This window comes from Accipiter gentilis, chromosome 20, assembly GCF_929443795.1.
Source record: "Accipiter gentilis chromosome 20, bAccGen1.1, whole genome shotgun sequence".
In the NCBI taxonomy this organism is placed as follows: Eukaryota; Metazoa; Chordata; class Aves; order Accipitriformes; family Accipitridae; genus Astur; species Astur gentilis.
The window spans coordinates 25,423,855-25,448,997 of record NC_064899.1 but is presented as its reverse complement, the minus strand read 5'-3'; the positions used below and the strand labels follow the sequence as shown (position 1 = coordinate 25,448,997).

At 41.0% G+C, this 25,143-nt stretch overlaps 1 protein-coding gene across 1 annotated transcript in view; it reads left to right on the top strand.

The window, feature by feature from the left end:
* Positions 1–25,143, top strand: part of LOC126048767 (collagen alpha-1(XV) chain-like) — a 149,385-nt gene that overhangs the window by 36,390 nt on the left and 87,852 nt on the right. The window contains exons 3-7 of the mRNA XM_049824132.1: positions 8,537–9,084; positions 12,505–12,579; positions 13,039–13,134; positions 18,955–19,081; positions 20,366–20,472. Coding sequence (XP_049680089.1) covers positions 8,537–9,084; positions 12,505–12,579; positions 13,039–13,134; positions 18,955–19,081; positions 20,366–20,472 — 953 coding nt within the window. The remainder of the gene's footprint in view (positions 1–8,536; positions 9,085–12,504; positions 12,580–13,038; positions 13,135–18,954; positions 19,082–20,365; positions 20,473–25,143) is intronic.

Genomic DNA, 25,143 nt, shown 5'->3' with positions numbered 1-25,143 from the left:
GTCCCTAAGTTCTTTCTTTTTCTTTACAGTCACATGTATGCCTACTCATCTGTGCACACAGTTGTTATTACAAATTAAGTGGGTCACTGTGATTGTTTGACCTTAAATATAGTCTGGGCCATAAGGCTGCCCTGGATCATGCAACAGGCAATGGATGGTTTTCAGTCTGTTGACCTTCTGGTTTACAGCTCAGTTAGCTTTCCTGTAGTTGAGTTGCTAAATATTTCCCACTTTTACCTCTCATCTGTTTCTGAGGAAAGAAGGACAATCACTAACGTCTATTCTACATTTGATATTCTATACTGCTGTGACTCAAAGAAACGGATGTGTTTTAAACACAGATTTTTGTCATTAAAGGCGAACTGTTCATTGTGTAAAAGTACACATTAAAAGGCCTTGGGTTTATATACAAAAAGCCATGTGCCCCCAAAGGTATATGGTAGATCTTCTAGGCAAGCAGCTAACAAAACAATAAGAAAGTAGTCCAGTATTAGATCAGAAAAACTGAAAAAAATGGCTTGTATGGAGGACAAAAATTTTTTTTATTACCTTGAAAGTGTTGTAGTGAAATAAAGTTTCTCAAACAAGATAAGATGGGAAAAAGGGAAGACTATTTTGTGCAGTATAGGTGCATATTTAATTGACTGTTTCAGTAGGTGAACTACATACAGTTTTGTACAGTAGAGGGCAGAATGATAATGACGGAAAAGCAGGAGCTGGCAGAAAGTGTTGGAAAATGATTTCCACAAAAGAACATCAGGCCTGATTTTGCGTGTCAGTAAGTACTGCAGCTCCTACTGACTGCAGCCTTACTTTTGCGTGTGCAACACCACAAAAAACAGTTTCTGAGGTTTCCTTAGACATCTGGAAGAAAATGCTCCAGCCTTGAATCCCAATAGATTCTTTCCATGTTTTCCAACAGTGTATCAATGGCCGCTAGAAATGTGCTCAAGCCGGGTAAGCAGAGCAAATGCTGTTTTTTCTGAGAGCAGCAATGACGCTAGCCTCCTCTATTACATGCAGCACATCTGGGACTGTGTTAAAATATTTCCCTCATTTTTCCCTTTGCAGTACTTGATCAACTTTTATTTTGTAGCTGTGGAAATCCTTCTCTGCCTTATGTTATTGCTATAAATATTTCTTGTTAACTGCAAAATAAATACACTTTGGCAGCAGGGAAGATACTGCATCTCACAACCGCATCCAGTATAAAATAGTGTTCTATTACAGTTATGGAATTTCTTTGAAAGCAGAGTAGAGACAACATAGGCTGCGCACTGTGCCGTTGAGACAGAGATGGTTTATTTACTCTGCTGGAAAGGGAGCTTACAACCTAGGTTTATGATTATCTGGACTGGAAGAGGACAGAGAAGCGAGGTCAGCTTGGTCAAGTTTACAGACACAGAAGTGCTTGACATTGGCTGCTCTGAGCCTTGTCTGGTTTTGAAAGCCTTCGTAGAATATTGCTTTTATCCCATTGCCTTAAAAGAACATGAAAAGGCAAAAAAGCAGGGAAGAGCAGTGACAGGAGGCGTTCTTTCACAGGGTGCAAAGCCAACCATGCAAAGCCGTGGAGCCAATGGGCTTTTCCAAGCATGGGAAAGGATTATGGACAGCAGGTCTGATAAAAAGTGTCTGAAGAGGAACAGGGTGAAACTTGAGGTGAGCTTAAGGTATAAATTCAAAAGAAAGGGAAAGTAATAATTGCATTCAAAAGCCAGCACCCACCCCACTCCCATCCCCAGACCTCTGGAGCCATCCGAGCCCTCGCCTGATTGAGTTAAAAACAGCTGCCATGATGTTAGCTACAGGGTGGTTGGCTTCTTACATTTAGCAAACAGCACCTGCTTGAGCGTGTTATTCTGGCTCTTTTATGTACCTGTCAAGGTTCATTAACCTGGAGCAGAATTTGGCTAAATGTACCAGCTGATGTACCTCAATAATTGTGTTAAAAGGCATTTCTAGCTAGGAACATGACAGATGAAATTAATGTGACAATCCTTAAAATATCAGCTGAAAAAACCTGCTAAAAATTAAGTGGTTAGGGCCGAATATGACAGTCCTTTATGTGCAACTTCAGTCTTTGCATTCATGTAGTTGAGATAGCCCAGCTCAAGCACCCTCTTACAGCATGGAAGAGAACAGCGGCGTGTTTATTTTGCAGTAGCGCAGCACGGGTTGGCCTCACCATACAACGGCAATAATTTTCTTTTGCTCAAAGGACTTGATGTCAATATTTCTTTTCTTTTTTTCAGACTTGGGCCTTTGGAACTGTGTGATTTAAAATGGGACTAGGATGGGTAATTCTGTCTGTGGCAGGGATGACAGCTTTGCCTTTGAACTCTGCTTCTGGTATATCTTCTAGCGATGAAACCGAGGATAAAAGTACACTGACAAACAGTGTCCTTACCGGTAACCCTGTAGCCTTTGACTCTGTTGTAGTAGGTTTCCTAAAGCATGTGTGCTCGTATACTTTATACCACCTTAGAAGTTAGGTTGTGTGGAAGTGCAGCATATTAGCTAGAAACAAGGGCTGTAGGTATTCCATGTTTTATATGAGCTCTGCTGAACAACAGGAACTACACATGCTCGACTCCAGGTGTCAGAAGATCTCAGGTTTATAATTACTATTTGTAAGAAAGGCCCAGATCGAGTCGTATTCCTAAAATAGTTTTTAATACAAACCTTTAAGTTCCTGATAGCATTTAAAAAAAAAAAAGGCAGGCAAATTCAGACTTGGTAATGGAGTTGCATACACTTACAACAAGGCATATGTCACTTCACCTGCAACTGTTAAAAATGGGTAAAAAAGTACGTGGATCCAGTGCTAAAGACTCTGTTAGTCTGATGCAAAGCCTGCTAGGTTCGCAAGGAGTCTTTCCACTAATTTCAGTATAGCTCTGATGAAGCTTGATCGGCCAATGGTTTTGGATCAGCCCCAGCTTTGGGACAACCCCGCTCCACGTGGGAAAGCGTGAGGAAGAGGCAGCCGGTATGAAGCCACGCACGACCGCAGTCCCCGGAGCAGTCCAGAAGCTGTAGATCCAGCCAGGCTCTGTGCCCCACCTAAACTGACCAGGCATTTTTTTTTTTTTCTGCATCTGTGTTCTTTCAATGATTCAGGGATCTTTGCTACTGCCCTCAGTTATATGGTAGAGATCCAGCCTGACCTTTGGATATTGTCCTTCATCTGCATCCATGGACTTGAGCTCAGGTCCGTTCCCTTTAAGGGTAAGGGACAAATCTCCGCATCTAGATTATCAGAGAGTGACATGTCTCTGCAAAAGCTGTTAGGTTGGAGTAACTTGCCTTTTGGTGTCACTGGTTACTCTCTGCACTCTTTCTGTAAAGACAACTACTGCATGTGAAAGCAAGCTCCTAACCTAAAACTTACTGATGGCATAATAAGCAAAGTTATATGAATCTGAGCCTTTCTCTGCCTCTGCCTCCACTCCCATTTATAAGATATAAATACAGGGTTTGTGTTTTAACAATTAAAGCAAATGTAAGAGACCTCCAAACAGGCAGGTTTTTTTCTTTCCTCTGTACTTCACCCCTTGTGAGCAGTGGAAAAGTATTTTGGATCCCACAGGTGTGTGATTCCACCCTGCCTAGCTCATGCAGGGTGAAGGCGAGGTATGTTTCTCTTCTCGCTACACCTACCTGACAGCGATCTGGAGAAAGTAGTGCCCTTTGGGGTCAGATGAGCACCAAGGCTTAAGTCACAATATCGGTCACTTCACAGCTGCGGTTTCAAAATGCTCCCATGAATGCCATTTCTACACCGATAACTCCGCTTTTAGAACTTCTCCAACTGCTACCCTTCCACTGTCAACACCATGGTTTTTTCTGGCCTCCTTTTCTGTCTAATAACTAAACCCTTCTCGTACCTGTTTCTAAAGAGCTTTGCCTTTTTTTCCAGTCCATTTTGAGCTTCATGATCTTCCACTGTTATTGATTGCTGTGCTAAAGACACAATAGGGAAACCAGGTATCTTCCAATGCCAAAATGGTTGTTTGTTGGTTTTATGGTTACGCTATTTTTAGTAGTGAAGCAGTGAGGTAATTACATGCAAAAAAATATAATTAAAAGAAGAAAAAAAAACTCTACTATTGTCATCTGCATTCTTGAAACAATCCATACAGGATGATTTTTACAACACACTGATACTTCTCAACTGGTGCCTTAAGCTACTCGGTGGGAATCTCCAGCTTTCTGCAAACTCTATAAAAATTCCAACTACAACATACAGCAACAAATGATAACAAATGCAAAGTGTAGCACAGCTCATAACTCTAGAATTATAAAAATACCATCCCAATGCATGGTATTCTACCGCTTTTTTGAGATAAAATACAGCTAATACTAAAGCTGCTTCCATACCACACCTTCTAGTGCCCCAGGTCTAGGAAACTTGGACATAAATGGGATGAATTCTGGATGCTCCCCAATATCCAGTGTCTTAGTAGCAATGCATGTTTGAAACAAAATTATACTGGTACGACATAGTGCTCTGCTGGCTTAAAAGTACTTAAAATAGCATTGCTTTTACCTATTGATTTAAGGGAATAAGAGGGCATTTTTATTCTAACGTAGCTGCAGCAGGTGGGCATCAATTTATCAGAGATAATTGAATGGGAACAAAACCTGTGGCTGTAAGTCCATATTCTGCTCTTAACTGTAACTGTAGGTCCTGATAAATCCATTAAGAGCTGGGGATGAGCTGTAAGTACAGAATTTGGCTAGAAGCTTCCTATTTTGCTTTTCTGTAGTGGATAGGTGCAAGCTTCTACCCCAGTCTCACTGAAGTTCAGATATTTGCTGAGTCTTCTGACTTGTTTTACTCAAATGAAAATCCTGATGCTTCTTTACTGTCTTTTTCTGCCACCTTTTGCAACTGTGTTTCATTTATCTCAGAGCCTATGTGAAAAGAACAAGCATTTTGTGTTCTATGTGTTACTGTTTGGTATGTGCATACAGATCCTATATTCTCCTTCAAGCTTACTACTTTCCTTTCCTTTTTACTCTTGAGTAACAACTTAGTTATGCATTTTATTTGTAGCTGAGGTTCCTTTATGTGTATGTATGTGTGAATTTAAAACATGACTCTATATTAGATCCACAATAAAAAAATCATTAGCTTTGCTTGTCCAGAAAAAAAAAATCTGTCCACTTTTCAAACTATTAGGACGGGGCAAAATCTATCAAGCAAAGCATTTAAAAGTGCCTAAGGGAAATAGTTTCTGAATAAGGAGCTAGTTTTTCTGTTTCTAAACATAGCTTCTATACTTTCTAAAAATATGTAAGGGAAATTTTTTCTGTATGGAGCACAGCAGACTTTTTTCCAGTTAATGAGTTCCCTTAGTAAGGAAGTGCCGAAGCTAGAGTACAGAGAAGATGACAGATTAGAATTCATTTCAACTGGACCATAACATCTTTGGTGCATGGAGAACATTTTACCATTTCTTTGCAAAGCCACTAGGACAATGGAAACCACTCTGCAACACACAGCCCAGGATGGTACTGCATATGAATAATGAATAAAAGAAGTATATTTCAGCTGAAGAAGCTCTCTCTAACTCTTTATCAGAATCGGCTTGCCAGGGTTCAGAGCAAAGTGCAAGATTCTTTTATTTTGCCTGATTTTAATCAGGTATTTTAAGCAAAGTTTTAAGCAGTTCGCTTTGTTTGCAGTATTCACATGGACTGTCATACCTTTTCCATTTGGATTTTTTCAGCCTATATAGCTATTACAGTTACAGTAACTGAGTAAGTTTAAAAATTGAAAGATACTTCATCAATCCCCACTGCACAAATATATACATTATGACAGACTTGGGAACGCTTACAAATCATGGAGCAAAGCTTAAAAGTCATGTTATAACCAATAACTTTGAAATTATTCTCTACAGTCCTTTTTAATTGTTTTGTACAGTTTTGTTTCAAATCACCAGCCTGGGGGAAGGTCACTCTCTCCCTTGAGGGGCTAGTCTATAGCCAAACAGATGGCATCGTGCGTACAATTTTCCTCAAATTAAGAACATTTTCTCCTTTTCTCAGTTTAATTTCATCCCATTATCTTCCCTGTAGCAGAAGACTCTCTATATAAGCAGCTAATGGGCACCCATCCTGTTATAGTCTTGAAACCCCCAACCTCACGGTGTGGGAGTGGCAGATTAGCATCTTAATGAGAAAAAGCTGTGGTGAGAGCTGGGAGGTTAATTATCCAATTTCTGCTTCTTGATGGCCAATTATAATGCCTGAACTGGCCAGTTAATATAAATACTTGCAGCTTGGAACCATCCTTTAGCACATACTGGGGTAAGGGAGGGAGGAGTGCTGCAGGTAGCAGAGGCAGAAACGGGTCCTACGTACGTGAGGAAGAGCTTGAGGTAATCCAGGTTGGTAGGATGTACTGAGCTGAAATGAAAATAATGATGCAGAGCACAGATCCTAGGAAACCAGGCGTTACGAGTTCCGAAGCAAAAGTTGTTTGTAATTAGGTGTGTACATCCCATGGTTTTATATGCAACCAGGAAACTTTCAGCTCATTCCATGACTGGAGCGTACAGGCTGCTGGTAGAATGCAGGTCATCCCAGGGTGAAATGTATCGGGATCTGTCTGGGGATGACTTGGTCCTTGACAGGTAGGCTGAGCTGGGAGCCAGCTCTATGGGTCTTGCCACTGTTTACTTATAGGCAGACAGGGAGCTTGTTCTCAGCTTCTGCAAGTACTCGTTCAAAAAACAGATCTGGGGACTGACTCCTATCTGTTGTCCCTAATGTACTTATAAGAAGATGGGCTGGGTTTAGTGCCTGTCCCCTGTAAATGTCTGCAGCATTAGACTACCACAGGTGGCATCAGTTCTCCCCATGTTGTGTTGAAAATTGGCTGAAAATGCTGTCTGGGGACATCAGCTTAAGGAACTTTCCTGATGCAGAGGTGTGATCACAAGGAAGGGCCTTGGGAACACGAGGGAGCAGTGGGAACCCTCGCAAATGGCAGGCTGTGTAGGTACAAAGAAGTACCTCGCCACCACAGATACTCTTCCAGGCACGTTATTTACACCTGCTGTGGTAGAAGGTGGGGGGGAAGTGGAGCATGAGACACAAATTCAATCTGTTCTCAGTGAGGTTTCAAGACTGTCTGCCTCATCTGTACGGTTCTACCACAAGACCTCTGTTTTCCACGGTACTTTTTTATCTGATGGAGCTAATCTGAGAACCACGGTAGACTGGTGTGTGAGGTAGATAAAGAAAGGAACTAGATAAAGAAAGGTTCCAAATACATGTTTTCTTTCACCCAGGATCTGAAGATTTTCAGAAAAGAAGAATGTAGACAGAGGCTAGGATGTATTTGATCAAGAACATGATTTAAAAATCTGAATTTCTTGGGTCATGGAGATCTTTTTTCATGTCTGGTGAGAAAGCCAGCAGTTACTTAGTCATGAACTGGAGTTTACGAGTGATTATAGTTTCACGTGATGTAGCTGCATTAAGACATACCCTAGCGCTTTGTTTGCTTCTGCATAACACAAATATTCTCAAAAGAGTGAAAATGTACAGCAGTAAGAAGAATTGAGACTTTTAGATAAAATGAGAAACTTAAAAATGTAAAGTTAGAGGAGATTGCAAAGGGAGGAAAGGCTTCAGATTTGAGGGGAGCTCTATAAATTCAGATCCGAATCACGCATTATGATTAAAAATGGTATCTTTTTTTTTTGCTTGTTTTTACTTCTTAGGAGAAAATTGCTAGAAGTTCTGTTTCTCCTATGCTGCTAGAGTATGCCTTCCCAAGGCTCTAGTTAAAATTGGGTGTAGATACATAGCTGTTGTCATTGCTCCTTCATTGCCAGGAAGGAGTTGTCTTTCTGGGATACTCAATTCCATGCGTTTGCCAAAGCAAAAATACTCCCATTTACAAAACTGAATTTTGATTGCTGAATAGTATTTGTTATGTACAGAGTGCAACTGAGGAGATAAATCTGAGAATAAGGGCATAAATAAAATCTAACATCTGTTGTAGAAGTAGGTAACTGCAAGGGCTAAAGCAAATCCACTGTAATTTTACCCTGTATTTGTGAAACTGTGTCATGCCATTTGTAAAGAACTCTTGCTGTTGTCTTAGTTTGCAAGGATAAAGGATCTCAGTTTATTTGAGAAAACAAAAGGTTGCTCAGTCTTCACTGAACCCACTCTGCAAGCACATTCAGCACTTTTCTTTGTAGTTTATGGACAGCTGAAGTGAAATATATGTTGCAGGAACTACTTGTTACCACTCAATTTCACCAAATGTTTACATCCGCCTTTCTTTAGTATATGAGTAACCTCAGGTAGTTAAGGGACAAAGAAGGACGCGTGTACTTAGCTAGATGTGTTTAAGCACTAACTGAGCTGGGGCCTAAGGTATTAGAAGTATGTTGCTGGTATTATAACACTGCATTACGGTTTTTAAGGCCTTTCTTAAATCACTTAAATTAAATGGTTTAAATAAATTCAAGAATGAGTAACATGGGTTTTCTCACACACTTTACAGAGCGAGGTTCAAAAGGACATCTTGACCTCACGGAGTTAATAGGAGTTCCTCTTCCACCTTCTGTCTACTTTGTCACCGGCTATGGAGGGTTTCCAGCCTACAGCTTTGGTCCAGATGCTAACATCGGTCGATTGACAAGTGCTGTCATACCGCTGCCTTTCTACAGAGATTTTGCTATCGTAGTTACAGTGAAACCAAACAGTGATCGTGGAGGGGTGCTATTTGCAATAACAGATGCCTTCCAGAAAACTATTTACCTGGGAATGAGACTTTCATCGGTTGATGACGGCACCCAGAGAATAATTATGTACTACACAGAGCCTGGTTCCCATATCTCCCGAGAGGCTGCTTCATTTAAAGTGCCAGTGATGACTAACAGGTGGAACAGGTTTACAGTGACTGTTCAGGGAAATGATATTGCTTTGTTCATGGACTGTGAAGAATATCAGAGAATTCAGTTTCAAAGGTCAGCTCGAGCCTTGGTATTTGAATCCGGCTCTGGGATATTTGTTGGTAATGCAGGAGCCACAGGATTGGAAAAGTTCACAGTAAGTACTGTCTGATAAATTCACATGCCTCAGTGTTTTATGAATGTACTCTTTAGCCAAGAAAGTCTGCTTACAATGGTTGTATCCCAAATGAAGTTACGAATAATATAGCTTGTATTTTCCATAACTGGCTAGGGTTCAGGCAATGCAGATTTATAAACTCTGGCTTAAAACGCAAATGTTCCTAAAACTTCAGAAGTTTATTAATGGTCCACACATTAAGCTCAATGCTCAGTTTGAATACTAGGAATTTCAAAAGAAATATGTCCCATAACTTTATTTGGCCTTTTTATGAAGGGCAGATTTCAGAGTAACCGTTTGTTTAACTTCTGAGAGTAACTCTTTAATAGAAAGTCAATATTTTAAACTCTTATTAGCTAGGTATGTTTACTTCACATTCAACATAAGGAAGAGAATGATCTCATCAAAGTTAAAGACAGTTGGAAGATAAAGCTGTGTTTCTACAATTTATATATTACTTGAAGCTTATCGGGTGCTTTAGAAAACGAGAATTGACGAAAACCACTACTACAAGACTCCCAAGCCTTCTTGGCTTGAGTGCAAGCATCCTTCGTGCTGCATCCCGATTGGGTTTCTCAGCCATTGAGCTTCCAAATGGAAATATGAAAGCTGTCAATATGTGTGAGGTTGACTCCTTGTCAAACTGAAAGGGAAATGTCACACTTTTTCTGTCTTGTTTTTGTACTTCCCTTGTATTTCAAAACTTGTACAGTATTTTGTGCGATTAATATCTCTTCCCCTAAATTAGTACAGCAGCAGCACAAAACTGAGTGGAACCTTTGCTTTAGAGAAATAAGATGTTCTTTCCAAAGTTCAGGTGTACTGGCAGGTCATGAGCTCCATCTGGTAAGCAACAAGGATAATGTACTTTTATCATTTATCTGATTAGTGTAAGCACCTAGAATTAAAGGAATATATTGATTAGCAGCAAATAAGTGGTGGAAAGGGATATATAGGAAAACTACCTGCTGGTACTACCTTGCTTAGACAGATGGGATGACTGGATTATTGGGGATGCCTGATTAGTAAGTAGGAATGAGAAACATTCGAGAAAATGAGACCACTTTGGTACCCCACCTGGAAAACGCATATGTGATGATCAGTTGCTGAGATTATCACTGATAAACCTGTAAATATAGTGACAAGAATGCATGGTGGATTACACTTTAAGGCATTTCCACTGAAAAAGGCTGTTCTGTATGCTATATCAAGTAGATACATATCAGTCAATACTGTGATTGCTTCAGTCCTATTAATTGTGACGTGTGCTCTAGGTCTTGTGCCTTTATTTCTTTGTGCATCGTATGTCACAATTGCTTTTGGGTAGAAGAAATGGTTGAGTCCTCCTCAAGCTCTGTTTGTATGACAAGAACTGTTTCCATCGATTGCCCAAAATAGAAACAATTCACAGCAGACTGTGCAAATGTCTCTGAATAGATGTCAGTTGCTGGTTTGCTCTGGCTAATGGGAATTTGTGTGTCTAAGTCTCTGGTTGCCAGGCGCAAAAGGGCATAACTATCATCAGATTTTATGGAAACAAAAGGAAATTCTAGCCCTGGTGCTTGTAAAGAAAAGTAGAAATCGGACAACAACCAAATATAGCTGAATCGGTGACGATGCTCGGCTCTGCAAACCAGATTTAACAGGGAAGGCAGCAGCAGGCACAAGACCCAGGGGGGAACTACAATAACCTCATACCTACCATTCCTACCATGGCAGACTTGGCCATGACTTTCCTGGTTGGAGTAACTGGCTAGCAGCAACACATGGGAAACATTAGGGCTCTCCATTTTGCTTCCTTCACCATCCAGGGCAGCAGATTAGAGCAAGAGGAGAAAAACACGTTCTGCAAATGTGATTCATTCAGACCGTGAAAACAAAGCATCGCTTCCAGGAGACTGCTTAAGTGTCTGGTTGCGCCTCGTATCGTGTATAATTTTTCAGTGAACTGTTCAGTTAGTCTGACATTGCGCAGTATCAGAGTTGCCCATTATTAAGTTTTGAGAGAAATCGGATGGTTCAGTTCCCTGAGCTGTTGCCTGCAGACTCAGGAGGCACCAACTGCAGGAGTTTCATGGTCTTTGAAGGCACAGAAATTAGAGGATCGTTGAAGATAGAATCTCAGATTTTGTTCCTTTCTGAAATACTCTAGAAGCCACCAGAAATATTGCTTCGAAAGTACTTCCCTGCTTATAATTCCTCAATGCTTCTAGGACAGGGAGAGAGGACCGCTGCAGAGAGGAAAGAGCGAGCAGAAAGTCAGACGTAGCAGCGTATACAAATGGTAGCTGCTACTCCTCTGGAGTTTGCAATTTTGGGTGGCGTTAAGTAGCAGCAAAGCATACTACTTTTTCTCATCTCAACAGTAGTTGCGGTTTTCCTCACCGAGACTCAGGCTTTCTCTACACCTGAGTGAGCGGATCTGCCGTGTGTCTGCGGTAATACTCAGCAGACAGAGCACAACCGAGATATCGCTGCATGGTGTAAACATTCTCGCTCCCTGAAGAGAAATAAATCACTGGACTGAGAAGTATTCTGTGTCGGTCTAGAGATAAAGACTAAATCTGTCAGCTTCTTTGGGCTCTTCTCTACAGAAAATACAAAAGCAGAGAAACAAAATATACAGTCAGAAAAGTGGGAAGAGGCAGGTCCTATGTGTTGGGTAAGATGGCTTTTGATTCCAATACCCATCTTTGTGTCCTACGTGTGCATCATGCCTAACTCTGCGAGACCTCATAACAAGGAAATATCCCCCACGTGTTTCTTAAAACAGTTTGAGTCTTTGTAATCTAAGAAACAAGACTTAAATGTTTAAAATGAAATTGTTGCTGGTCCCTCAGCATGTCAGACTGAGAAATATAATTTGTAACTCTGAAAAAACAAACATTTGTTATCAGAAAATCCATCTCCTTTCTTTCCCCTTTGGAAAGTTTGAAGCTGGTTTCTCCCTGACCCACTTCATCACTTACTGGTATTTCCTTCCCATCCTTTGTCTCTAATTTTAGGGGGTTTCACATGCCATTTTTGGAGCTGCAATGCACTTAACTAGAAAAAGCAGCCAGTGCTTTACAGACTCTAGGACATAATCTAGGATTAGATCCTTCAATTGAGGCACTAACAATACCGTGTAGCAATTGTATTGTCATTGGGACATGATAGTCATTGTATTCTGGCAGCTTCAATTTTTTCTGTGTCTTGCAAAAGGAAAAAATAAGAACATACTTACGTTTTTAAACTGGATATATTATCATAAAATTTTATGCTTCAGATCATTTTCCAAGCAAATGAGAACAAAGTCTGAGGGGTTTTTTCTTGATTTAATTCCCACCCCTCCGCCCCCACTTCACACATGCTACTTAAAATATTACTTCCTTGAACTGTTTTTGTTGTTTCATGTAGGGCTCAATTCAACATCTGACAATCAAATCTGACCCAAGGGCTACTGAAGATCATTGTGAAGATGATGACCCTTATGTGAGTATTCTTATAAACACTTATTTATCTATCCTCAGTGCCTCAGAGCACTTTGACATTTCAAAGTCATTTGCCATTAGACATCTTTCATAAGACTAAATGGAGTATTTCTTCTTGGGAACATAGTATCATACTTAAAACTGTGTGTGGGAATCTCTTTTTTTGACTACACAGCCCCTAAAACTGTGACTTTTCAAAAAGCATGATTTTCTGTTGTGTATAACACCTTTGAGAAAATGAACTATGACTTTTATTTTTTTTGAAGGGTTATTTTCATGAAATGCTGTAAGTACTGAAATAAGTTAACATCATAATGACACTGAGGCTTCACCAACTGGAAAAACAAAAAAAAGACAGTTTTTTCCTGCATTGAAGTAGCCAATTCCTTGGAGATCAAGATCATACTTTTTTTTTTCCCTGACTTTTATGAACTTGCTATCATGATTGGGTTTTGCACAGGCTTCAGGGGACATCAGTGGCAATGGCAGCATTCAAGAACATGAAGGGATTTCTGAGATGCAAGAAGTCCTTGCACCTTCTCGTCTTCCCATAAGGGTAAATATATTTGATTTATTTGCTTTACATTTTCGGTTTAATATTACTTTTATAGATAGGGAGGTCTGGATTTTGTCACTAGTTTTTCATATGTGACAACTTCCAAAGGCACCTGTGAGAACATGCACCCATCCATAAGAATGACTGAGCTGCGCCAGATCAAAAATCTGGTATATTTGACAACAATCAGCAACCAGTACTTTGGGAAGAGTATAATAACAGATCAGGAACATAAATATGACACTTACCGGGAATACTCTTTTAGTCTGCAACAATTTCCATCTCGGGAAATGCTGGAGCCAAGAGCGTATCTGTTTGTGTTTCATGGACCTCCGCGGAGTTTTTCGCCCTTGAATTTCTTACTTTGTATTTTTTAACCCATGGGAATTTTACCATCCTCAGCTTCCTGCTGCAGAGGTACTTAGCTTATTTAATGACATGTTTTGTGACGGACTTTCACTGTTTGCTTGCCCTTCTAAACATTCTAACTGCAACTTTCATTTGGTGGTTACTCTGCACAAGACAGAGTAAAGAGTTGTTCCTTACTCACCATAACATTTGTGATTTTAGAGATTCCTATCACATTGCGTTCCCCTTCCCTTCTCATGCCACGCTGAAGCGTTCCAGTCCACTCCTCGCTATGAAGCTTTCCCTGCAGCTTATATCAAGCATTCTTCTTTTATCCAAGTTCTCATTGATTCCTTTAGAGAAAGCCAGTAGGTTTGTGAGAAATGACTTTACAAAACCATGCTCACCCCTCCCTGATATTGCACATACTTTCAGCACTTTCGTTGTTGAATCCTTCAGAACTCGTGGGTGAATACTGTTTGGTTGTGATGATTTGTTGCCACTCACTTTGTCAGTGTGTTTCCTACCCTTTTCTTAAAAAGACTTCAGTTTTAGACACATCCTCTGCTGAGTTTCCCAAGAATATTCTTTTGCAGGAATTTTAACTCTTCCATGGTCAACATGAATGCAAAAAAACCTTATTTTTTTCTGCTGTGGCTGAAAATTCTCTGAGTACTCTTTTTACAACTTAATTGTGTATTGACCTGGCTTCCTGCTCCTGATGCGTTTGAAAAGAGATTTGTTATTAATTTTTATACCTTTTACATACAGCTCATTAAACTCTTTTTGGCCTGCCTTGTGCTTTTCACAGAATCACAGACTAGCTGAGTTTGAAAGGGAGTTCTGAAGATTGTCCTGTCCAACTCCCTTCTCAAAGCAGAGTCAAGGACAGCAGGTTGCTCAGTGCCAGTGGGGTCTGGATTTCTTCAAGGATGGAGACTCCACTGCCTCTGATACAGTCTAGGTTTTTTCCAATGTAGAACTGGAATTTCTTGTATTTTAATTTGTGTCCATTGTCTCTTTTTCCCTTCACTGGGTACCACTGAGAAGGGTCTGGCTCTGTCTTCTTTACTCCCTCCTATCAGGATTTTGTACACGTTGATAAGACTGCTCTGAGCCTTCTCTTCTTGAGGCAGTCCTCGCTCTCTTATCTTCCTCTCATAGGTCAAAAGCCCTGGTTCCTTAATGATCTACGTGGTCCTTTGGTGGACTTGGTCCAATGTGTCCATGTACTGGTGAGACCAGACCTGGACACAGTACTCAAGATGGGGTCTCACCATTGCTTAATACAGAAGCAATGGTTAGAGATAACGCTATCCCAGCTGAAACCAGGACAAGAAGGATTGCCTCCCTCAACCTGCTGGTGATACTCTTCCGAACGCAGACCAGAATGCTCTGGCTGCCTTTGCCAGAAGGGCACGGTGCTGGCTCTTTTTCCACTTGTCTAACAGCATACTTTCCTGCAAAGCTGCTTTCCAGCCAGTTGCTCTATGGGGTACTTCCTCCCCAGATGCAGGACTTGCATTTTAGTTTGCTGAACTTCAGGAGATACTTGTCTGCTTATTTCTGCAGCCAGCTGGGGTTCTTCTGAATGGCGGCAAAATCATCTGATGCTTTGATGGCTCCTCTCCATTTTGCATCATACCACAAAATTTAAACCATGAAATCTTTTTGTGCTTTCACTTTTTCTCATTTGGATACAACTGCAGCTAATTCAGAAAGGATGTCTAACTTCTCTAGTCTATCCAGAAAAAATTGAAATTTTTTTAGCTATTGCTTTAAGTTTCTGTTTAACAATCATAATTACTACACTGTTCAAAATTGCACACAGCAATAGTAGAATTTTGGGCGTTTATTCCTCCTTTTGCAAGATGTCATGGTTTAACCCCAGCTGGCAAGTAAGCCCCACGCAGCCACTCAGTCACTCCCCCGCCGGAGGGTTGGGGCAAAGGATCAGGAGGGTGAAAGTGAGAAAACTCATGGGTTGGGATAAAGACAGTTTAATAGGTAAAGCAAAAGCTGCTCATGCAAGCAAAGCAAAACCAGGAATTCATTCCCCGCTTCCCACGGGCAGGCAGGTGTTCAGCCATTCCCAGGAGAGCAGGGCTCCATCACGCCTAATGGTGACTTGGGAAGGCAAACGCCATCATTCCGAACATCCCCTCTTCTTTCTCCCCCCAGCTTTACATGCTGAGCATGACGTCCTACGGTCTGGAACATCCCTTGGGTCCGTCGGGGTCAGCTGTCCCGGCTGTGTCCCCTCCCGACTCCTTGTGCCCCCCCAGCCTCCTCGCTGGTGGGGTGGGGGAGAAGCAGAAAAGCCCTTGGCTCTGGGTGAGCACTGCTCAGCAGTAACCAAAACATCCCTGTGTTATCAACACTGTTTTCAGCACAAACCCAAAACCTAGCCCTGTACCAACTACTATAAAGAAAATTAACTCTATCCCAGAAAAAAACAGCACACAATAATGTTGTTTCTCAGCATAATCTCAGCATATTATTCACTGTTGCAGAGTACAAAAGGTAGAAAATTTCTATTTTAATGAGCAAGTGTTATTGTTACATTGCTAAAAAATTAGTAATACATCTAGGATTTACACGAACAGGGACGTAAAATTGTAATAGCTATTGTTCATCACCGTATACCGCTCCCAGGGAGTAAAAGCGTGACATTTTCCTTTTATTTTCCAAACATGTGAGATCAGTCTTGGGTGCCAAAATGTTATATCAAGATTGAGTAGGTATTCTTTATTGGCAGCGCCGGATGCACAGGGGATCGCTCCACCTATCATGCACACCGTCAGGTCTAATTGTGCAGGTTAAGTACATGTTCTACATACATATTCACTAGATTTCTGAGAAATGTTATTACATATTCATTAGTTTTCTGGGAAACTATTAGCATATGTAAATGTCCTTTATGCAGGTGCATTGAAGGTCTCTGGTGGTCTTCAGGAGTCCTCTGGTGGTCTTCCATAGTCTTCCTCACTTGTCCGCTATTTGACCCTTCTCAGGTGATTCTGCGCAGTATGGTCCTTTACATGTTTTGATACATTAATGCTTGTTAGTGCTCTTATTATCTAAGTTTTCATTAGTGGTATAAAACCATATGGCTAGTTTAATATAAATTATCTGCAAGGACGAGAACAAAGGCAGGAGTTCTTATCTTTTCCGGCCCTATCTATTCAAGCAAGGCCTCTGCTTGTGCCTTCTCAACAAGATCGTAAATTCATCAAACATTTAATTAAGTTTTGTGATTGCTCATGGCTCCTTCTTGCTCATCACTCCCAAGTACCAGTCTCTGACAGGCTTAATCCTTGACGAGCACCAGTCCTCGGTATGTAAAGTTACAGAGAGACAATAATTAAGCAATAAGCAGTTCGTTCTCTATATCACCGTGACCGTAAGCGGGGAGTGATCCCTCCCTGTCCCTGTCTCGACCCACGAGCGTTTCTTTATATTTTCTCCTGCCCATCCCACCGTGGCCGGGGGGAGGAGAGGATGCGTGGTGGTTTGTTACCGGCTGGGCTTAAACCACGACAGAGTCCGTGTAGACAAGTAGAGGATATCCACCCTACTGTTCTTCTACTAGACACATCCTTTCAACTCCACTGCCTGATGTTGATCACTAACCTTTGTGTGTGGTTGTTAGCTACTACTTCTTTATTCCACGGCTATGTCTTCTTGTCTAAACTGATTGGGATTATTTCAAGACATTTTGTTGCGGTTTTCTTCCAATCAATCCCTTCACTAAATCACAAATGTACTTTTTTTCATTATCTTGATTCTTATAATTCTATCAGGCAGGTAATCACTATTATCTATTAAGTTTACATTCTTATGAGTGTAGCGTAAGGTCTGGGTTGCTTTTCCGCAATCTTCAAGTAAATATCTTTATTCTTCCCACTGTTTTCTAGTGCAGAGAGTTAGATTGGGGACATCTATTAATACTGGGGGGGGGGGGGGGGGGGAGGTGTCCATTTTATAACTTTTAAAAAATTATTTCTCAAAATGAAGCACTTAAATCTTTGTCCTGCTGTTGCTTTATTTCTTTTTCTGGTGAGAAACAAACATCAGGAATGCTTTATAGACGGTACAATTGAGCACATTCTGAATTGTGTGAATTATTTTCTACTGTTCATCTGAAGTATTGGTTATTCTGCCTCAGAAGAGGGAGGTCACTGGATATTGCATTTAAAGGGAGAAGTTAGTCCTCCTTTCTCAAAGTAGCCAAGACCCAGTCTTATTAAGGATTTTAAAACCCCAAACCCTGTAATACATGGCTAGCTTAACACTCTAAGTTTACTATGGTTCAGATAAACAGGCTGTATGAAAAGGTTTATCAGTTTGTAAAGATTAATTGAAATATTCCTACACAGAATGTCAAGAACAAGGTGCATAGTTATAAGAGAAATAAGAGCAGAGGAAACATGCATTTGTTTCTTTCTCAAGTCAAGCAAGTAAAACTGAAATCAAATAGTGGGGATCAGATCCAGCCCCCTGTGGAAAAGATTTCCTTTCCCCTTCAAATGGAGCCCTAAAGCCTATTTTCAATATGTTTCTTAATAACAAGAAGTATCTTGAAGCTTTTCCTCAATTATAAGGACACAAACCAGTGGGATAAAAATCATGCCAACGATGTTACCTCTTTTCCTTTTGCTGACAACTCGGGAACCACTTCAGCAAGCCCCATTATGACATTTTGCACATCTTAACCTGGTTCAAGACCGGGATGCTTGGCCCATTAACTCTGCTCCGGGTTACCATGGCAACATAATCACTTTTAAATTTTATTTAAATTGCAAATGCAGGTTCGCATGAAGTAATCTCCTTGCTATGCTGAGATAGCGCTTCTCCAGGTCTCTAATTCCAGCAGGGAGTAGGTTCTTTGCATTCCTGCGTGCAGCTGATACCAGGTTGTCGAAATGGCCACCTCTTTCCCACCCACAGCCAGCGTGGGGAAGGGTAGCTACCAGCCACCTCTAGGCTCTTAGACCTGCAGTGATAACTTTACATTTCTTCTGTTTTTCTCCCTCTCTGTGGGTTTGTTAAGTGAACATCACTTGGTTTGGAGGAATGGAGTTTGAAGGTATTGTGCTAGTTTTTCTCAAGAGCTTGACCAAATTAGTGTGACATCTGCTGATAAGCAAAAACTAGATGTGTACTGTAAAGAGGAAAAGTTAAACAGAAGGTGAAATAAATTAAAAACTTGTAAATGGAAGGGGGTGTATATATTGGCCATTAACAAATTTCAGGTTTTATGATGGCAATGACAGTTAATGTTTCTAAGAGTAAGGACAGATACTGGCAAGATATTAAGTGGGAAAGATCTGGATTTCTGTTTTGCTTCATAAATGTGGTAGTACTGATTACTGTGCTTTGAGGAAGGTACTCTACTGATTCTTGCTTTAAAATATGTGATAAGCATTCTCTCTAAACAGTTCTTTGGGATTTTATGATTATTTTTTTTAGCCTGAAGATATGTTGGCTGAGCCAGTGGAAGCCCCCCCAACTATATTGTCTTACTTGGAAGAAAACGATTTCTCTGGAAATCACAGCTCAGAAGAAACCACTGAAGCAGCTAAACTTAAAGAACAAGGCACTGCCTCTTTTTTTTCCTTTTTTTTGGGGGGGGGGGGCAGGTAGGGGGGAGAGTGGTCATTTATGTTCTCTAGGTCTGAGCCTGTCACTTCCTAGTGTATGAAAAGCCACTGTCGTATTTTGGGTGCTGCCAAGAATGGAAAATCCTATGGTTTTGGACATCCTGTGTGTTAGAAAAGAATTGGCTCAACAAACATTTGGTCTTTGAGACTGCAGTCTGTTAGACTGCAACTTGCTAATAGCAGCAAAGGTAAGTGGTAGCAACCACAGCCACCACTCAACACATCTCTCGCTTTTCACTCCACACAGGGGTTTATCTCGGTCATTGTTGTTAAACATGCAGAGAATAGATTTACCCATCTATAGTGTGGAAGTTTCAGTCACAGAACTATGGATTATATTTTAAAATGAAAAAAAAAAAAAAAAAGGATAAAACAAAGAAGGTGACTTGAGGAGCTGCTGCTGTGATATTCTAAAACACTCTAGTAAAATGCAAGTGTTAGCCAAAGGAAATGAAACAAAAAAAATCCTCTTCATTCTGCTCAGGTCAGTGAGAAGCACGGCACTTCTTGAGACATACCTCTGCAAATAGTGGTATTGGCTCTAAAGCCATGTGGCACCTTTAAAAGGAATTTCAGATGAGTATTTACTTTGATGACCTTCTGTTATAGTGAAGCACAGCCTTTCGTGTAAAACTGAATACCACCACTGAATAAACAACTACATTCTACTTACGTTCCCCGGAAAGGATGTGAATCTCCCTAGTGCACCAATGGGGTGTTTTGGATGCAAGTGTAGGCAGCAAAGTAATAAGAGCAGGGCGTAATGCGTGAGTAATCCCTTCCTCCACTAGTAACACAATTTCAGTGCGCTCCTAGAAAACAAAAAATAAGGCTAGTTATCTTAAGAAGGCCAAAGATAATGTTCCTATTTAAATTTCTTACATACTTCAGATATTACCTGTTTAGATACCTCTTATTTTTTATTTTATATAGATGAAAAATAGGCAACCATTAGACTGGAGCTTGAGGCAAAGAAGATGATGCAATACAGTCTTAAAAATGCTTTTGTTTTATAATTTTATTCTCACTTTTCTCTTTTTCTTTCCTTTTAAAATTTCCAGAGTCACAAGATGACTAATATTAATATTTGGAATGTATTTTGGTCATGATGTAAATAATTTCTCTTTTCATACAACTTGCAGCATCTGTGCTCTGATACATACCTCTGGGTGGGTTTTATTTTGCTCTGTCTCCCATTAATAAGTGATTATTTTATTTAGATGCAGCTGTCACGGAAACTGGACAAGACAACAGTGAGTCTACCACTGTCGCACAGAAAATCTTACGAGAAGAAGATGGCTCTGGTGCTGGAGTAAGCAGAGAGGAGGTCTGTACAATGCGTTTATCGTATGCCTTATCTTTTTGTCCCAAGAGCAGGAAAACATGAATTTTAGGTGCTTTTCTGAGTTGGTACCTTTGTCAATTCCACCTTAGCAGCATGCTAAAACAGAAGTTACTTTTAAAATTCTTGAATGTTCTTGCATGACATCAGAGTGAAAAGCACTAGCCCTATGCAGAAGTTTGGATCTATAACCATTGAGATGGGCTTGAGGTTTTTGACTAAAAAAATGAATTCCTTCTTTCAGTTTTGCATTTTCTCATTTTGCATTTAAGAAAGTGAGAAACAAAGTTAATAACATAAATCCTCACCATAAAAACCCACAATTTTTATTCCCTAAAAGCAAGCATCTTGGTCTTACTCACAGTAACTGCCTTGCAGGTGAAAGTCCCGCTTCCTTCTCAGAAGTGTGGCATATAAAGAGATGTAAAATTACACCCTCTGAGTGCTCCCCAAGTGCTTCTGTGTGACGTACCAAGTGCGAAGAAGCACTTCATTATCACAGTGCTTCATTATCGGGTGACCCAAACAGAAGGCTAACACTAAAACACGCTCAACTCTGGAGGAATCCGTGCCTAAAATGTGTATCGCTGGCTTTCCTTTGCTGCCCCCAGACTAATCTGAAAATTTATAGTTTATGGAAATCATCCCATTATAAACCCAATCTTACTTGAATTACCATCCAAGAGGTTGATCATGTCTTGACAAAGGAATGGCTGCGTGGACTGCACTGGAAAAGTGTCTGCCGCTCCGAGTTATTTCTTTAAGAAAGCAGCGTATGCTGCCTCCTGACACCTGCGTACGTTAACACCCAGAGATGAAAAATCCATTTAAAAAGTAACCAGCAGCTTTGCTGGCAATCACAATAAAACGATGCTTTGACTAAGAAAATATTAAGACTGAACAACCTTTCCATCTCCAGATGGTCTTACAAAGGATCCAAGTTGAGACAAGGCAGTAAAGTTGTTTGGGGTCCCTGTATTACTCATGCCTGTGTCAGAGCAGTTACGTGAATAAATGCTGTTTACAGCCATGCCTAGCTTCTCTCTAGGCTGCCAGCACGTTTTTTTTAGAAGTACTGTAGAAGAGGTGATATTTGGAGGTCTCTCACCTGTCAGAGATGCCTTCCAAAAATCCTGGTCAGGATGTCCTGATTCCTTTCAGGATCCCTCCTGATGGAAAAAGAGGTTCTAGGAAGTCTGTGTGCCACCATCAAGTGAGTTGTACACTACTGAACAGAGGAAACTCTGACAAAGATAGGCTGCAGTTTAATTGGCAATTCAGTTCTGCCAGGACCAGGAATAACTAGGACCAGGAATAACTATAAATTACATGCAAAGCATTGAGACTAGTCACATTTTCAAAATCACTTTTTGACAAATGCCTTATAAAATTAGATACTCCATTTGGGCCTGTCTCCTCGACAAGGAAATTAAGAGAAAATGCAAGGCTGTAGCCCGTCTCTACTTTGAGGTTCACACGGTGGTAAGAAAAATTGCAGCCCTTTTAACTCCTAACTAGGGATACTCCAGCCTACACGACTGCAGGCTCTAGAAACCCCGAAGGGGATGGCTATGCCGTATGTTGCAGTCACCCTCTCTGGTGAGATACCGGGCTTTGAAAGGTGTTGTGCCTATTGCATTTCTAAGGTAATGTGTGACCTGAATTTTGTGTGATTCTGCAAATTAAAATTACATATGCCCCTCGTTTGGAATCCTGCGTCAGTTGGAGGGCCCCAGCTCCTCAAATACTTGCCCTACTTGTTGACATATTTCAAAATAATCAGCTAGCAGTACATTTTCCATTAATTAACATTCCTGATCCAACAGCCAACACAGATTTTTTTCTAAGCAGAAAATAAATGACGACCTTTCCTTCCTCTTGCCTTTGTGACTCCTACGCCAAAAGTCCGTTTTTCGTATTGCTTGAAACTGCAGTCGGTGATGACTGCTTCTGTTTGCCAGAAAACATAAAGCATCAAGAATGACAGAACTTTTTATTCTAAAGTTCTACACTGTGCGTTCTATTCAAGTGTTTAAGGTTGCTCCTTACAGGGTCTTCTAGCGTTTCTGTGTTTGTTGTGGTAAATTATAACAAATGGTGAAACATTAGATTAAGGATTATCCATTGGAACTGACATACAAGGGGCTTTAATATTTGTTGGAGGACTTCCAAATATGATTCCTCTAACATTTTCATGCCTGCATTCGCATTTTTTTAAATGCAGCGATTTTAATGTCAGGACGAACTATTGTTCTTACAATCTGGGTTTTTTTCAGCTTTGGGGTATTTTTCCTAAATAAAAATCCACTCTTGATTTAAGAGATGTGACATAAAAAGCTTAAATCTATTGTGACGAGTAGTTTTGCTACTTCCTCATCTTTACAACTTTTTTCTTGAACTTACTCCAATTTCCACTTTCTTTTCACTACATAGATACCCAAGATGGCTATACAATATGCTAATGAACAGTCTTTTAGAAAATAATAATTTAGAAATTGTTACTGCATTGAAAACTGGTCTTTGTGAGTACATGGTAGAAGTGGTCCTACCTCCCGTAAGTTTACGATTGTACAAGATTTCCATTGTACCAGTTATGCAATTTGTAATCCAATTAATATGGGTGACGCTGATGAGGCACAGCATTATATTTTTCAGTGTTGTATAGAACTCGGACAAATGTCCCTTAGGAAAATTTGCTGAAGTCAGATCAACAGTGTTACTGTTATTAAGCACACATAACAAAGAAAATTATGACCTGTTAGTCAGACAAAAATATGCTGATTTAGCATTCATTATGTTCATACTTTGACTTGAGAATAGAACAGAATATTTCAGTTAGAAGGGACCTACAACGATCATCTAGTCCAACTGCCTGACCAATTCAAGGCTGACCAAAAGTTGAAGCATGTTATTAAGGGCATTGTCCAAATGCCTTTTAAACATTGACAGGCTTGGGGTGTTGACCACCTCTCTAGGAAGCCTGTTCCAGGGTTTGGGCACCCTCTCGGTAAAGAAATGCTTCGTAATGTCCAGTCTAAACCTCCTCTGGCGCAGCTTTGAGCCATTCCCACACGTCCTGGCCCTGGGGTCCAGAGAGAAGGGCTCAGCACCTCCCTCTCCCTTCCTCCGTCCTCAGGACGCTGTAGGCAGCAGCAATGAGGTCGCCCCTCAGCCTCCTTCTCTCCAAACTAGACAAACCCCGTGTCCTCAGCCGTCCTCACAGGACATGCCTTCCAGCCCCTTCCCCAGCTTTGGTGCCCTCCTCCGGACGCATTCAAGGACCTTCACGTCCTTCCTAAAACGTGGGGCCCAGAACCACACACAATACTCAAGGTGAGGCCGCACCAATGCGGAATGCAGCAGGATAACCACCCCTTTTCACCGGCTAGTTATCCTGTGTCTGATGCACCCCAGGATGGGGTTTGCCCTCTTGGCTGCCAGGTCACACTGCTGACTCCTCTATTGAGCTGCTGTCGACCAGCACCCCCAGATCCCTCTCTGCAGGGCAGCTCTCCAGCCACTCCTCTCCCAATTTAGACTTGTGCCTAGTGTTACTCCATCCCAGGTGCAGAATCCAGCATTTGGACTTGTTATTTCATCCCATTAATCAGCCCAGTGCTCCAGTCTATCTAGATCCCTCTGCAAGGCCTCTTGTCCCTCAAGAGAGTCAACAGCACCTCCCAGTTTGGTACCATCAGCAAACTGGCTAATGGTGCATTCAACTCCTGCATCCAGATCATTAATAACTGTATTGAACAGAACTGGCCCTAGAATTGAAGCCTGAGGAACACCGCTGGTGACCGGTCGCCAGCCAGGTGTAGCCCTGTTCACTGCAACCCTTTGAGCCCCGTCATTCACCCAGTTCACCCAGCGCACCGTCTACCTGCTCATCTCACAGTTGGACAACTTGTCCGGAAGGATGCTGTGAGGGACAGTATCAAAAGCCTTACTAAAATCCAGAAAAACTACATCCACCACCTCCCCTTCATCCACCAGGTGGGTGACCTTATTGTAGAAGAGTATTAAATTAGTTAAACAGGACTTACCATTTGTGAACCCATGTTGATTGTGCCTGATGACTGCATTACTCTTTAAATGCTTTTCAATAGCACTCAGTATAATCTTCTCCATAATTTTTCCAGGAACTGAGTTAGACTAAGAAGTCTGTAGTTCCCTGGGTCTTCCCTCGTACCCTTCTTGTGAATTGGAGCAACCGTGGCTAGGTTCCAGCCAGCAGGGACCTCCCCAGACTCCCAAGACCTTTGGTGGAGGATCAAGAGGGGTCCTGCCATAACATCCGCTGGCTTCTTCAGTACTCTAACAACCTGTATCAACAATCCTGTTATCTCACTCAGGCGATGATCCTACCTGCAGCTTAGTTAACTAGGTTCTCTTCCAACACTCTTCCAGATGGGAAAAAAATCTCTAATGAGACCAGATGAAAAAAAAATCAGCTAACAGCTCCTTTGCTGAAAGCTGTCATCCTGCTAACTTTAAAATGCTTGGATAGTTACCATATTACATCCCTCCTAGTTACTAGTGGAACACAAAATATTTCATTGCTGCTATAAAATGTGAGTAAATCCTAGTGCTTGTTTCAAAATATGATACAAAAATGAGTTAAATGTTCTGTCCTGCATAGTGGATTTGAATTTA